The 14,051-nt window shown below is 39.7% G+C and overlaps 2 protein-coding genes across 2 annotated transcripts in view; both read right to left on the bottom strand.

The window, feature by feature from the left end:
- Positions 1-264, bottom strand: part of KLHL11 (kelch like family member 11) — a 2,752-nt gene extending 2,488 nt beyond the window's left edge. Inside the window, exon 1 of the mRNA XM_015832191.1 lies at positions 95-264. Within this exon, the coding sequence (XP_015687677.1) occupies positions 95-264 (170 nt within the window). The remainder of the gene's footprint in view (positions 1-94) is intronic.
- A 7,741-nt stretch (positions 265-8,005) lies between these two features.
- Positions 8,006-14,051, bottom strand: part of ACLY (ATP citrate lyase) — a 62,445-nt gene continuing 56,399 nt past the window's right edge. Inside the window, exons 25-29 of the mRNA XM_015832227.1 lie at positions 13,357-13,500; positions 13,070-13,183; positions 12,224-12,306; positions 9,929-10,005; positions 8,006-8,846 (exon numbers count right to left, since the gene is read on the bottom strand). Of these exons, the coding sequence (XP_015687713.1) occupies positions 8,752-8,846; positions 9,929-10,005; positions 12,224-12,306; positions 13,070-13,183; positions 13,357-13,500 (513 nt within the window). The 3' untranslated portion in view covers positions 8,006-8,751. The remainder of the gene's footprint in view (positions 8,847-9,928; positions 10,006-12,223; positions 12,307-13,069; positions 13,184-13,356; positions 13,501-14,051) is intronic.

Raw genomic sequence — 14,051 nt, 5'->3', positions numbered from 1 at the left:
GTGCGCGCGGAACTCCCGCGGCGGGGGATCGGAGCCGGATGAGGCCCCGCCCACTTCCTCCTCCTCCTCATTGCTGCCGCCGCTGAAGGCTAACGTGACGTCACAGAAGAGGCCTAACCGCCGTTGTTCGTTCTGGCGGCAGGCGAGGTCGGAGCAATGGGCCACGCACGAAAACACCTCCGAGTCAGGCTCTGAGTCTAGCCCCGCCTCGCCCTCCAAGCCCAGGAGGTTGACATCCGGGCCGCTGCCTCTAGCCGCCGCCATCTTGGTTATTTTTAAATCGATTCGAAGTTTTCTCGTTGGTGTATCGTATACGTCACTTACAGGATCATAGAGATATGAATGTATTATACTTCCGGCACTAATAGTCGCCGTTTGCGATCATAGATGCCAGAATGATTAACAAAATTCTTACAAATTATTATTTTTTTTAAAATTGGATTCCTGTTTATTTTTTTTCCTAACTTGCAAAATAAAGAGGAATGCTATTTTTTGAAAACATAGGACAAATCCAGGCTAGGTAAACTAACTGTAATCCTAAATCAGGAGTCTTCAAACTTGGCCCTTTCATGACTTGTGGACTTCAACTCCCAGAATTCCTCAGCCAGGCATGCTGGCTGAGGAATTCTGGGAATTGAAGTCCACAAGTCTTGAAAGGGCCAAGTTTGAAGACCCCTATCCTAAATGGATATGCTACTGTAGAAAAAGTGTGTTCAGCTTCTTCATCAAATTAGGATATTGTAGTTTTTTGGATGTTGGCAGTGGTATATTAGCTTTAAGGTAATCGTTTCCTTTAATGTTTGCAGGAGCACGCTTGGAATAAAACTGGGTTTTGTTTGTATTTGTAATGAAGAAAACTTGCACCAAATATGCACCAAATATTAGCCTAATTAATGCTATCTCGCTTTTGTACATTACGCTTTAAACAAGAGAGTCACGTACCTGGATGTAAATGAAACGCCATTACCTTTAAAACGCCATTACTTTTAAACAAGAGAGTCACGTACCTGGATGTAAATGAAATGATGACACCTAATAAATTGATGACGTATAACGATTGTTTTACCATCTACAAGTCAATCGTTTCTTTGCTGCTGAGTGCAATTGCGAGTGGGCAAGACACTGTATAAAAACGAAGGCTCCCCCCTCCAGGTGTGGCTCTTCCCTAACACGCTGCTGCCTGTGTGTTGGGAGGTTGTCCACCCAGCTTCTTCACTCGGCCAAATAAAGAGCTGTTTTCCTGTTCCTGAAGCCTCTGTCTGAGTTTCTCCTTTGGCTTGTGAGAGTCTCAGATTTTATTCACCAACAAACCTTACAGTAACATATTGACCAGGTTGCCTAAATGTTTCCTTACTAGATCAGATGTATGAGGAATAAAAATTCAACTCCGAGGGTGCTGGAAAATAAAACAAGTTTTATTAAAGTGTTTGCAAAGGGTGGTGGACCCTTCTACGTGCAAGTAAAGGGCCACACTTGAATCATTTCAGTATAAACCTTTATACCAGTGATGGCGAACCTTTTAGAGACCGAGTGCCCAAACTGCAACCCAAAACCCACTTATGCATCATTGGGTGCCAGGTGGGCGTGGCCCATTGGGTGGGTGTGGCCCATTGGGTGGGCATGGCTGCGGTGGTAACGGCAGACTGGGTGGGACTAAAAAGTTCAATCAATCAATTCCAACTTTGCAAGATCTTTTTTTTCCCACGAGAAGTTGAAATTGACTGATTGATTGAACCTTTTTTTTTTGCCCACGGCGGCAGAGGCCTAAAGCGAAAAAGTTTTATAAAACCCAGCTGAAGGCCTAGGACGGGGGCGACGGTGCGCGTGCCCACAGAGAGGGCTCTGAGTGCCGCCTCTGGCACCCGTGCCATAGGTTCGCCACCACAGCTTTATACCCTGTCCCATAGATCAGGGCTTTTCAACCTTTTTATCCATTGTACCATTTTTAGGATATGGCAACATCCGAGTACCACCAGTTGCCTAGCAAGGCGTCAAAAACTTGATGACCCCCCAAAAAAAGGAAAAAAGTGATAAAGTACAGGTAGTCCTCGACTTACAACAGTTCGCTTAGTGACTATTTGAAGTTACAATGGCACTGAAAAAGTGCCCCCCAAGGCACAGCCGAGCAAGACACCTGCCTGCCCACCCGGCGGCGCTCTTCCTCCTGTCCAAGGTTTTCATTGTTGTGAGCATTTCTGTTGAGGATTGGCAGCGGGGGTGGGGTTTTTTTGGTTTTTATTCCCCCCATCTGCTGGGTGGTTGCAGCAGGTTTTGGTCACTTCTCATGACCCTGGGACACTGTGACCGTCATAAATATGAATTAGTTGCCAAGCATCTGAATGTAAATCACAAGACCCTGGAGATGCTGCAACAATCCAGCTGATCAGCGTTTCTTCTGGGCTCAGCAGAAGCGCCAGGATCAGTGTCAAGCTCCAGCTGGAGCCCGGCGCTAATCCTGGCGCTTCCACTGAGCCCTGACAGCCCCGAAGAAGCGCTGATCTGGCGCTTCCGCTGAGCCCTGACCGCCCTGCAGCTCCAGCCATCTCTCACTCAGGCTTGTGCGGTGCTGCCACCGGTTCAGCTCATTCCCCTCCGCCGCTACCACTTTTCTAGGATGGTCGCGTACCACCTGCCATGTGCCAATGTACCACAGGTGGTACCCGTACCACTGGTTAAAAAGCCCTGCCATAGGTTAGAAACATGCCACATTCTTTTTTTCCAGCCCCAGTTGATAGGTCCAGTCTGGTCACAAGCTTCCTGACCACCTAGTACCGCAGCTGTACAATTAATAATTCTCCTTTGTTTTACCTTTATCTTTCCTTTTTCATGTTTATGAATTCAAGCAACTCAGCTCACAATAGGAGCCTATTTGTCTAAGCTGAATGATACAAATGTTTCAACCATGTTCTCTTGCCTATCTATACAATGTAACTAACATAGACTAGGATAGGATAGGCATAGGCATAGGATATGATAGGACAAATAGTTGGAAGGTACTTTGGAGGTCTTCTAGTCCAATCCCCTGCTGAAGCAGGAGACTTTATACCATTTCAAACAAATGGCTGTCCAATCCCTTATTTAAAACCTCCAGTGATGGAGCACCCACAACTTCTGAAGATAAGCCATTCCACTGGTTAATTGTTTTCACTGTCAGGAAATTTCTCCTTAGTTCTAGATGGCTTCTCTCCTCAATTAGTTTCCATCCATTTTTTCTTGTCTTGCCTTCTGGGCTTTGGAGAATAGGTTGACCCCCTCTTCTTTATGGCACCCCTCAACTATTGGAACATTGCTATCATGTCACTCCTAGTCTTTCTTTCTTTTCACTAGACTAGACATACCCAATTTCTGCAAATGTTCTTCATATGTTTTAGCTCCAGCCCCCTTATTACTTTTTTCTGCACTCTTTCCAGAGTCTCAACTTCTTTTAATATGATGAACAAAACTAGATGCAGTATTCTAAGCGTGGTCTTACTAAGACTTTATAAAATGGTACTAGTACTTCACATGATCTTGATTCTATCCCTCTTTAATGCAACCTAGGATTGCATTGGCTTTTTTAGTGGCTGCCACACATAGGTCCAATTGTTCCCTATTACTGGGCAAGATGTCTCCCTAGGCATCTCATAAGGACTAGCACCTTACAAGAGTTTTAACTGGGAATGAATCTGAGCTATTTTATCTGGCAGGTATTGTCACAACCTACACATTGGAAGAAGGGCTCTTTACTCTGGTTAACCCTTTCTTATTCTTTCCTGCGGGTTATGTCATACTCCTGTGGGGAGGGGGGAAGTTACAGGTCTGCAATGTAATTTCTTCCTTTCACTTCTGCTGCTACAATGTATCCTCTCCAATTCCTCTACTGCTTGCTCTCTGAATTGTTTCCCCTTGATGTCAATCTGGGGTGAGAAAGGAATGTGCCTCTGGCCATCTGGCTTATCTCTTGCTGTGAAAGAATAGGTGCAAAGACCTAACAACAGTTTCACAGTCTTGGGAATGGTGCCTTATCAGCCCTGTTCCCCCAGCGGATTCATCACTTGGGGATTGGTCTATTTGAACTGACTGAATGAACTATTGGGGTGGGGTTTGCTTCTTGCTCCTTAACCTATTGATTCATGCGGGAAACCCTCAGGTCCTGCCTTCTATGCCTGCTGTCAACTTTTCCTAATAAAAGTTCCTTTTGGGATGAAATCATTCCAAGAGTTCTGCTTTCTTGGGAAGAGAGTTTGAAGCGGGTCCTTAGAGGTATTCAATGATGATCCTAGCCCGCTTGGGCTAGGATGGATTGAGTGATTTCGAATAGAATCAATGGGTGACACTCTGGACACACTCTGTAGAGCAGAGAATTATTTTTGTTTCATCACTTTTACCACCATGAAATAGGCCTTAATAGGGGCTCTAAGACATGTCAACAAAGTCATCCTTTGTTTTCCTCTAGCGGCACTCTAGAAGTCTCTTAATCCATTTCAGAACCCTCTATTACTCTGTGAACCACAGGGAATGATGGGAGAGAAATGTTGTGAGAGGGCGATTATGTCCAGAGCCTCAGTGGCCTTCTGGTTCCAGGCTGTTACTAAGGCTTCAGCATGACCATGCAGCAAATCCTTTGGGATATTCCCCAGTTCCTTCTGGAACCCACTTGGATCCATCAGTCACTGGGAGTGGACTATTCTAATGGGTCCAATCTCTCTGCAGAGGTGGGCAGTGTAGGAGAGTCACAGGATATCAGGGTATGATCTGACCATTATAGGGTGGATAACATTAGATTACTAATCAGAACACCTTGTCATTGCTCTGATAAGAATATTAGATCTGTGTGTGACACCAAAGTTGGACCTGTGACAATCTGGGATAGGCCCATGGCCATCGTGGAGATCATGAATTCCTGAGCTGTTTCTGAAGCCAATCCCAGGAAAGAGATGAAACCCACAAATGGAACATACAGCTAGAGGGATTAAAATTATTTAAAAGAAACAGACCAAATAAAAGAGGAGGTAGAGTTGCATATAGAAGAAATACCTACATCTCTACAGAAATAACCACAATAATGATGAAAACTGTCTTGAATGCGTTTGGGTCAATATAAAAAGAGAAAAAATGACATTGCCATAGGTGTATAGTATAGGTCACCCAACCAAACAGAGGAAATAGATGAACTTTTTGCTAGTTAGTTAACTAAGGTATGTAGGAAGCACATCACAATAGTAATAGGGGACTTTAATTACCCTGACATCAACTGGGAGATAAACTCTGCACCAAGTGGAAGATCAAACAGATTCCTGACAAACCTAGCAGACAACTTTGTCTCCCAAAAAGTAGAGAAGGGAACTAGGAGAGCAGCCATATTGGACTTAATTCTCACTAAGAGAGATGAAATGATAGAAGGAACCTTGTGGGGGGAGTAATCATGCAATATTGGAATTCAACATTATGCAAGCACAAACAATAGAACATAATCAGACCAGAGTCTTCGACTTTAAGAGAGCTAATTTCAATAAACTTAGAGAGATCTTGGGAAAGATTCCATGGATAAGAATCCTGAAGAGGAAAACAACCCAAGAAGCTTGAGAAATTTGAAAAGTGAGATTATAAAAGCCCAGTCTAGCACAATACCAACGAAGAAAAAAAATAACAGTTCTCAAAAGAATCCAGCATGGCTGCATAAAGAACTGATAAATTGAAAGACAAAAAGGACAAGTATAATAAGTGGAAAGAGGGGCAAATAACTAAGGCAGAATATTAGCAAATAGCCCAAGTCTGTAAAGATGTAGTGAGGAAAGCTAAGGCTCAAAATGAACTAAGGCTTGTGACAAAAGTCAACAATAACAAAAAAAAATCTTATTTCAACATGTAAAAAAACAAGAAAAAGGTTAAGGAAATGATTGGTTCATTGGAGAAAATGGCAAGAAGGTGACAAGCAACAGGGAGAAAGCAAAATTACTTAACTTGTTTTTTGCATCCGTCTTTACACAAAGGGAAGAAACAGTCCAACCTATCAAAAACAGTACCATAAAAAACAGATTAGAAACACAAGTTAAGAAGGCAAGAAAATGGTAAGTGAGCACCTGTCCGCCCTAGCTGAGTTCAAATCACCAGGACCAGATGGACTACACCCCAAGGTTCTGAAGCAACTGGCAGATGTGAACTCAGAACCACGCAACTATATCTTTCAAAGATCCTGGAGCACTGGAAAAGAGCTGATGTAGTTCCCCTCTTCAAAAAAAGGGGGGGGGAAATGGATCCAGGAACAAGAGACCTATCAGCCTGACCTGGGAAGATTCTGGAAAAAGATAATCAAGCAACAAATCAGTGAACACCTAGAAGCAAACAAAGTCATACCCAAAAGCCAACAAAGGTTTGTCAAAAACAGATCATGCCAGACAAATCTTATTGCATTCTTTGACCAGATGACAAAATTAGCGGACTAGAGGAATGCTGTGAATATAATTTACTTTAACTTCAGTAAGAAGTTTGATAAAGTAGACCACAACCTACTACTTGATAAGATAGAAAAATGTGGGTTAGATAGCATCAGCACCAGATGGATTCATAGCTGGCTGACCAGCCGTCCTCAGAGTGCGGTCCTCAATAGAACTGCATCTACATGGTAGGAAGTGTGCAGTGGGGTGCCCCAGAACTCTGTTTTGGCCCCAGTGCTCTTCAACATCTTCATCAATTATTTGGATGAGGGGAGAGATGGGGAACTCATCAAATTTGCAGACAACACCAAGCTGGCAGGAATAGCCAACACTCCAGAAGAGAGGCTTAAGATACAGAAGAATCTTGACAGATTTGAACATTGGGCGCTATCTAATGAAATGAAATTCAATGGTGAAAAAAGTAATGTTCTACATTTAGGCAAGAAAAATCAAATTCACAGGTTCAGTAAGGGTGGTACTTTGCTTAATAGTAATAACTGTGAGAGGGATCTTGCAGTGCTAGGCTTAATATGAGCCAGCAGTGTTCTGCAGCTGCCAAAAAAGCCAATACAGTGGTAAACTGCATTAACAGAGGGATAGCATCAAGATCATATGAAGTGTTAATACAACTTTACAATGCCTTGATAAGGCCACACTTGGAATATTGCATCCAGTTTTGGTCACCACGATGTAAAAAAGATGTTGAGACTCTAGAAAGAGTACAGAGAAGAGCAACAAAGATGATTAGGGGACTGGAGGCTAAAACATATAAGGAAAGGCTACTGGAATTGGGTATGTCTAGTCTAATGAAGAGAAGGACGAGGGGTGACATGATAGCAGTGTTCCAATATCTCAGGGGCTGCCACAAAGAAGAGGGAGTCAAGCTATTCTCCAAGATGCCTGAAGGCAGGACAAGAAGCAACGAATGGAAACTAACCAAAGAGAGAAGCAACCTAGAACTAAGGAGAAATTTCCTGACACTTGGAACAATTAATCAGTGGAACAACCTGCCTCCAGAAGTTTTGAATGCTCCAACACTGGAAATTTTAAAGAAGAGACTGGACAGCCATTTGTCTGAAATGGTATAGGGTTTCCTGCCTGAGCAGGGACTTGGACTAGAACTGAGCTCTCCAACCTTTCGAGGTTGGCAGCTGGAAAAGGGAGGAGCAGGGAAATGTACGCACGTGTATGTGCAAAATGGGCACACATGGTGTTGGCGCTAGCACCTGCATGCATGCGCAAGCAGGCCACGTGCACCTATGGCGGCACTGGTGGTGGTACTGGTGGCCACGCAAATGCGTGCACTTGCCAGCCATTCCCAAGGCCTGGTGGCCAACAGACTATGGACCGGTACTGGGGCAGATCCCACAGGTTGGGGACCCCTGGATTAGAAGACCTCCAAGGTTCTTTCCAACATGTCATCGTCATCATCATCATTATTATTATTACAGACTGAAGTCACCCAGAACCATAAGGTAGTTTCAAATCACTGATCTGTGTGATAAAATAACAAACACTTTCTTCTCTTAATACCTTTTTCTCTCACCCAACATTCGGTTAAACACAAAATCTAGCAAAAATTATTTATTATTGTATATTTTTATTTGAGTCATGTTGTAATACATAAACGAAGCACTGAATATTGTTGTGAATACATTAGAGATCCAGAGATGAAGTGTCTTATGCACACAGATATATTCAGAGATCACCCTGTGCAAAAATAGTAGGACTTGTGTTTGTGACAACTAAAAGTATTACCTGCATAAATACAAAAACTGGAATGCACACAAAGTTCACAGTTTTGAATATGAGCTTATGTTACCAGTTTTACATTTTTAAATATTATACTAGATTTATAAAGGCTTCTCAAATCAGGTGTAGTCCCTCAGATCAGAAATAAAGGCTAATGATTAATATAAAATACAGGATACAGAGAGGACAAATTTGTCACAAAATTATACACAGCTTGCAAGGAGACTTTTAAGATTTGATCATACAGGTACATTGACTCTCTCTAGCTTTTCAAGTCTAATGAGGTCACAGATTAAAATAAAAAAACATTAACATTTGGCCAGAATTACTGAAGTGAGGGGATGGAGACAAAATAAACATGCATAAAGGAACAAGCAAAGACAGTGCAACTTCTTTAATATATTAAATACAACAGGAAGTAGCGAATATTTTGGTTTATCATTATTTATGGAATCCACATCTAACCCTAGAAAAGACTGCCTTATATAGAATTTCAACTTAGTCTGTTTCACAACCAAGCCATATTGTGTAGTCATATTTATTGGTCTTCCATAAAAGCAATTTGTTTTGTTCCATTCAGTTGTCACATAGTCATATGCTCCGGTAAGACATAAGAGATATCGTCCCAAGGATGACGATATAAACCTTGTTTCAATCTTTTCTGATCCAGGTAATGTCCTAAAATAAAATGTTTTTTTGTTTAATATTTCTCTTTGGATATAGTCTTTAAAAAGACATAAATGGTTGAAACTGAACTTCATTCTATTTATTCTAAATACCCACTAGCCAAATCTCAGAGCACTTATGCAGATAGAGGACAAAGTACAAATCAGAAGGCTTATGGTCTTTAACAGATATAGTCTGGATTGTTCTCTGGGCTTTAAGGAAGAAACAGGCAACCCTTCAGTTTGTAAAACCCCTAAAATAATTCTGCTGTTCTGAAATAAATAACAAGCAAAATTAACATAGTAAGTCTCCATTAAAGTTAAGACATGGTTCAACTGCCTCCCCCCATCCCTAAAAACAAGTTTAGGGAAGAGGGCTCAAAAATTGTGTTTTTGTAAGCTCTGGTACTATATTCATCACATCACTGCTATGCTCCCTATAGTCTGAAATTTTGGGGGGAAAGGGATAGCCCACACAAAAACAGCTTTTCTAGATGAACCAGTGAGCAAAATGTCTTCTTTAAAAGATCCACTCAAGTAGGAAGGCATTGGAATCCTCTTCCGTGTATATTGCATACACTTTTCTGTCCAGATGTTTCCTAAAACATTGCTTAGTTCTTTAGTGTAAATCAAAATAAAATGAATACAAATGATATAAAAGCTGTTTTTATTTAATCTATTAAAATGAACTACTGGGGCAGCTCATGTTACCCATGGTCTGCCTTTCCCAACTAGAAGTCTGATTCAATAGGCAAGCCAGTTGACCTGGTTTTTAACAATAGTAGCCAAATATGAATTTATTACAAGCCAAGCCAGCTTCTTGCCTTCTAGTTTAAGAAGTTAAATGTGTGTGTGTGTGTGTGTGTGTGTGTGTTTGTATGTGCATGTGTATGTGTGTGTGTTTGTATGTGCATGTGCATGTGCACACCTTCAAGTTAGTTTTTGACACTTGGAAACTGCCTGGACTCATCCCTGCAGTTTTCTTGGCAAAGTTTTTCAGAAGTGATTTTGCCATTGCCTCCTTCCCATGCCTGAAGGAGAGTAACTAGCCCAAGACCATCCAGTTGGCTTTAGCACATAACATAAAAGACTCACCAATGAAACCCATGCTTCTGCCAAGCACAAAAATGCCGTTGAGGGCACCAATGTCAATATACTCATCAGCTTCTTCCCTGCAGTAGAAAAACAAATACTTGTTTAAATATTACACTTTAATATTATACAATAAGGTGTATGTACAGATAAAATAGATATTCTTTTTAAAGACTGCTAAACACGTTGCATAAAGTCTGTAGAATAGATTTTACAAGATAATGGCATGAGAAATATGACATGTTTCCTTTGATATTGGGAAATGGGCACAAGTTCACAAAATATCCTATTCCATATTCTGGATTAAGATGTGTGAATCCAGCCAATTTTGGTTTATTTAACATACTGTTATTAAGTGAAACTTACTCAATTACTGCTCTACTACATTGGGATCCACTGATATTAAATAATTCAAAAGGTAACCTTGTATATATTATTTTCCTTTAAACCTTAGTAATTACATGGTATCTTTGCTTAATAAGGTTTATTTCCTAATGTTAAAGCAACTTTGGTAGCAGAGTTGGGAAAAATAACTTCCAGAGATTTTGAAAGAATGTATTCTTGTCTTATTAAAAGGCAGTTTTATATATGATTGCCAGTTTCTTTAAAGTTTAGAGTTGCCTCCCATGGAGAGAACATAGTTTTTTTAAAATGTCTCTTTTAAGAAGGTATATTTCAGAAGACTACAATTGTTGTCTGAACTTCCATTATCCCTGCTTCAATTGATCTAGTCTAGCTAATCACTTTGACAAAGCTCTGGCTGGCCTTCAGTTCCATGGGAAGATTCTCATAAACAGAAACAAAATAACATCAATGAAAGTAAAATATTACACACACACACACACACACACACAAACACCAAAATTACAATTAAAGAATACTTAATACTTAATGGTGGTATGTTGCCAGCAGATCACTTTGTATATGTATGTTTGTGTATACACAAACACACATACATGCATACACACAATGTGTTCTGCTGGCAACATACCACCATTATGTATTCTTTAATTGTAATTTTGGTGTCTATATATGATGACAGAAAACGCATCCTATCCCCCTGATGTTGAATTTTATCGTGCCATAGGACAAAAGAGGTTTATCCTGCTAAACCCGAATTTCTAGCTATTTCGTTACTTTGCTTCTCAGTTTTGAAGAACAGCTGTAAGCATTATTGTATCAAGGCTGGGTACAAAGAGGAGGGAGCAGCACAAATAAATTAGAAAAGACCCTAAAGGTTTGTTTTTGTTTATTGCTATCATTACCTTATTGGTAAGCTTGCCTATGTATAGTGCCTGTTCATCTTAGATTTCTATACAGTGTGCAACAGTTTCAAGTGCTTATTCTTACTATATGCCTGCTTTCTACAACCTACTATCCCTCACATTTGGTCAGCCTCAAACTCCTAGAATTTTCAATAGCAAGAGGAAGATCTATATTGAGTGGGGATCCTTAAAAAGCTTGAACAGCAACATGAATATAGGGAGTGTGCATACTCTGATAGACCCAAATTCTTAACCAAATAAAGAGGGAACAGCCATAGGTAAGAATTAATCCATCATTATCACATAATCTATCCCACTAACATCATCACCACACCAGTATTGTAATGGCCTCTGATTTTTCTGCTGCTGAAACAGATATTCCAGCAAACTTTGTCCCAGTGTGCTCTTCCTATTTTAAGTTTTTGTTCTCTTTTCTTGTTTTTGCAAACAGCAACAAAAACTCATGATGATCCTGACAACATGGAAATCAATGTACAAAGAGGAGGGAAAGATAATCCTTGCTCCAGTCCCTTAATTCCCAAAAGTTGCTATTAGGGGTGAGATTTTTAGAAAAGAAAAATAGAGACGGAAAATTACTTTTGAAGGAGCAGTTGTACTTTTAGCTAATTTTGTATCTTATATTTTTGAATTAAACAATAATTATTTGGATATGTAAGAACAAACCATTGTCCTAGAATATTGGTGAGACTTTCATTAACCACATTATGAACCATGGTCTAGATGCAGTCATTGTTAGCATCTCTCTATGGTTAATTGTGATGCATGAATGCAGACTCTGTTTATCCCTTTCTTAGAACAATTACAGCAAATATAACCCTAAGAAAATTAAATAGAATGAATGAAACTGGCCATAATGCCTATTCTGTCAATGAACTCAAATTTCTCTTTTATTTCTCCTTTATATCCATTATAACCAGAATGTCTGAGACTATTATTACTTTTGGGCAAGGGAGATTTATTATAAACAAGCTTCTAAACCATAACAACGATTAATGAGAAATTGATTGCTCACCGTGTAAAAGAACCACAGTTCCTAAGTACGTCAACAAAGGCTACACCAATAAATCCATCAACATTCAGGATAAGGTTAGGTTTCTAGAGTGGAGCAGGTTGAGGAAAAAATAAGATTTTAATAATAAGAGAAACTTTTATTCCAGATGAAAGTATCACCAGCATTTAACAAGTAGTATCTCTTAATGGGTACACTTATACCCCTCAAAAACAACAAAAATTAATAAACCATCTATATGATTATTTTTAAGATCCCTTATGGCTGCACTGGTAGCAGAGTTTTGAAAGTAATTCCTAATTCCATTAATTAAATTACAATTTGTAAAGTTCCCTACGTGTAAGCTCACATATTAGTTGACTAAGTTATGCAGTAATATTTTCTATCATAGTACCTTTATCTCTGATTATTTTGCTTCTGTTTAAAGTATATATTGTTATTAAGTTCTCTGGCTTGTAATTATAGGCAGCATTTGATGTTTTCTTTGGGTTCAGATTTCTATAAATAACACTTTATAAGCTAATGCAATATTTTCTGATTCCCAAGACAAGCAAAAGAATAGCTTCAAGATAATTAAAAGAAATTTTTAAAAAAAATAGTAAATACATGTTTTTTTTATCCTTCTGTCATATGCAATTTTTAAAATTTTTCTCTTAATCATAATAACTAAATATGAAGGGACAGGGAGTCTAGCAAACTCCTGCCACTCAAATTTAGTAATGTTTATATGTTTATAATATATAACATAACTAATATTTATAACAATAGCTGATGTAGTTTTTAGAGACAAAATTATGATAAATAAGGAAACCAAGTACTTTCATGTTAAAACTCACAAAAAGACGATACCTTGGAAGTAGTAATTTTTTCCACTTCCAGTGCATAATCTAGAAGAGGTGTTGCAGGGAAATGCTGCTTCACATAACCTTTAAGGATCTGAACTCTCATATCTGGGTTGTTGATCTACAAAGTTAAAAGAAATAAAAAAAAGACAATTTAAAACTAGCAAGCACTCAGGATCAAAAATATTTTCATATCATGGCCAAATTCTTTGAAATTCTGAACTGAATTCAGGATTTAGTTTATGTTACTACCAGTAGAAATCTACCACATCTCTGAGCAGACAAGCAACTTACTGATTTAACTCGGTGGCCAATGCCCATGATTAGTTTCCCTTCCTTCTTCATCTTGTTCACAAATTCCATGGGAATGATGCCACTGTCAAATGCTTTGCTGAACATTTTTGCTGCTGCATCCAAAGCGCCACCAAAACGATCACCCTGGAGGACAGTGATAAGAAGAGAAAAAGCCAAACTGAAAAGATTTTTCTTTGGAGTAAGATCAGACACAGAAGATCCTATGATCAAGCTTAAAAGTATGAACAGGAGAAATGTAGACAGTAGTAGATAACAGAGCTTCTTTAAACAGCTCCCAACAGTTTCAAAGAGGTTGTCTCACTGATTGCAAACTCCTTTGCATGCTATGGATACAAATATTTCATGAAATGAGTATGTCAGTGAGATCTAGGTTAGAAAACATCTAACCTCCTCAATAACAACGGACATTTGGAGTAGAAGAGTGAGTTTCTTCATAAGAAACATTTCCCATGCAGTGTTTCCCTTATAGCAGGGGTGTCAAACTCGCAATGTCACATGACGTGTAGCGACGTATCGCAACTTTTCCCCCATTGCCGGCAATGGGGTGGGCACGGTTTTGGCGTGACGCATCTGGCCCGCAGGCTGGCAGTTTGATACCCCTCCTTATAGCTTTAGCTTAGAGCCCAGCTGGCGTAGTGGTTAGAATGTAGTACTGCAGCTACTTCTGCTGATTG

This window comes from Protobothrops mucrosquamatus, unplaced genomic scaffold, assembly GCF_001527695.2.
Source record: "Protobothrops mucrosquamatus isolate PMUCROS unplaced genomic scaffold, P.Mucros_1.0 scaffold1, whole genome shotgun sequence".
Classification (NCBI taxonomy): Eukaryota; Metazoa; Chordata; class Lepidosauria; order Squamata; family Viperidae; genus Protobothrops; species Protobothrops mucrosquamatus.
This window is presented reverse-complemented; position numbering and strand designations above follow the sequence as displayed.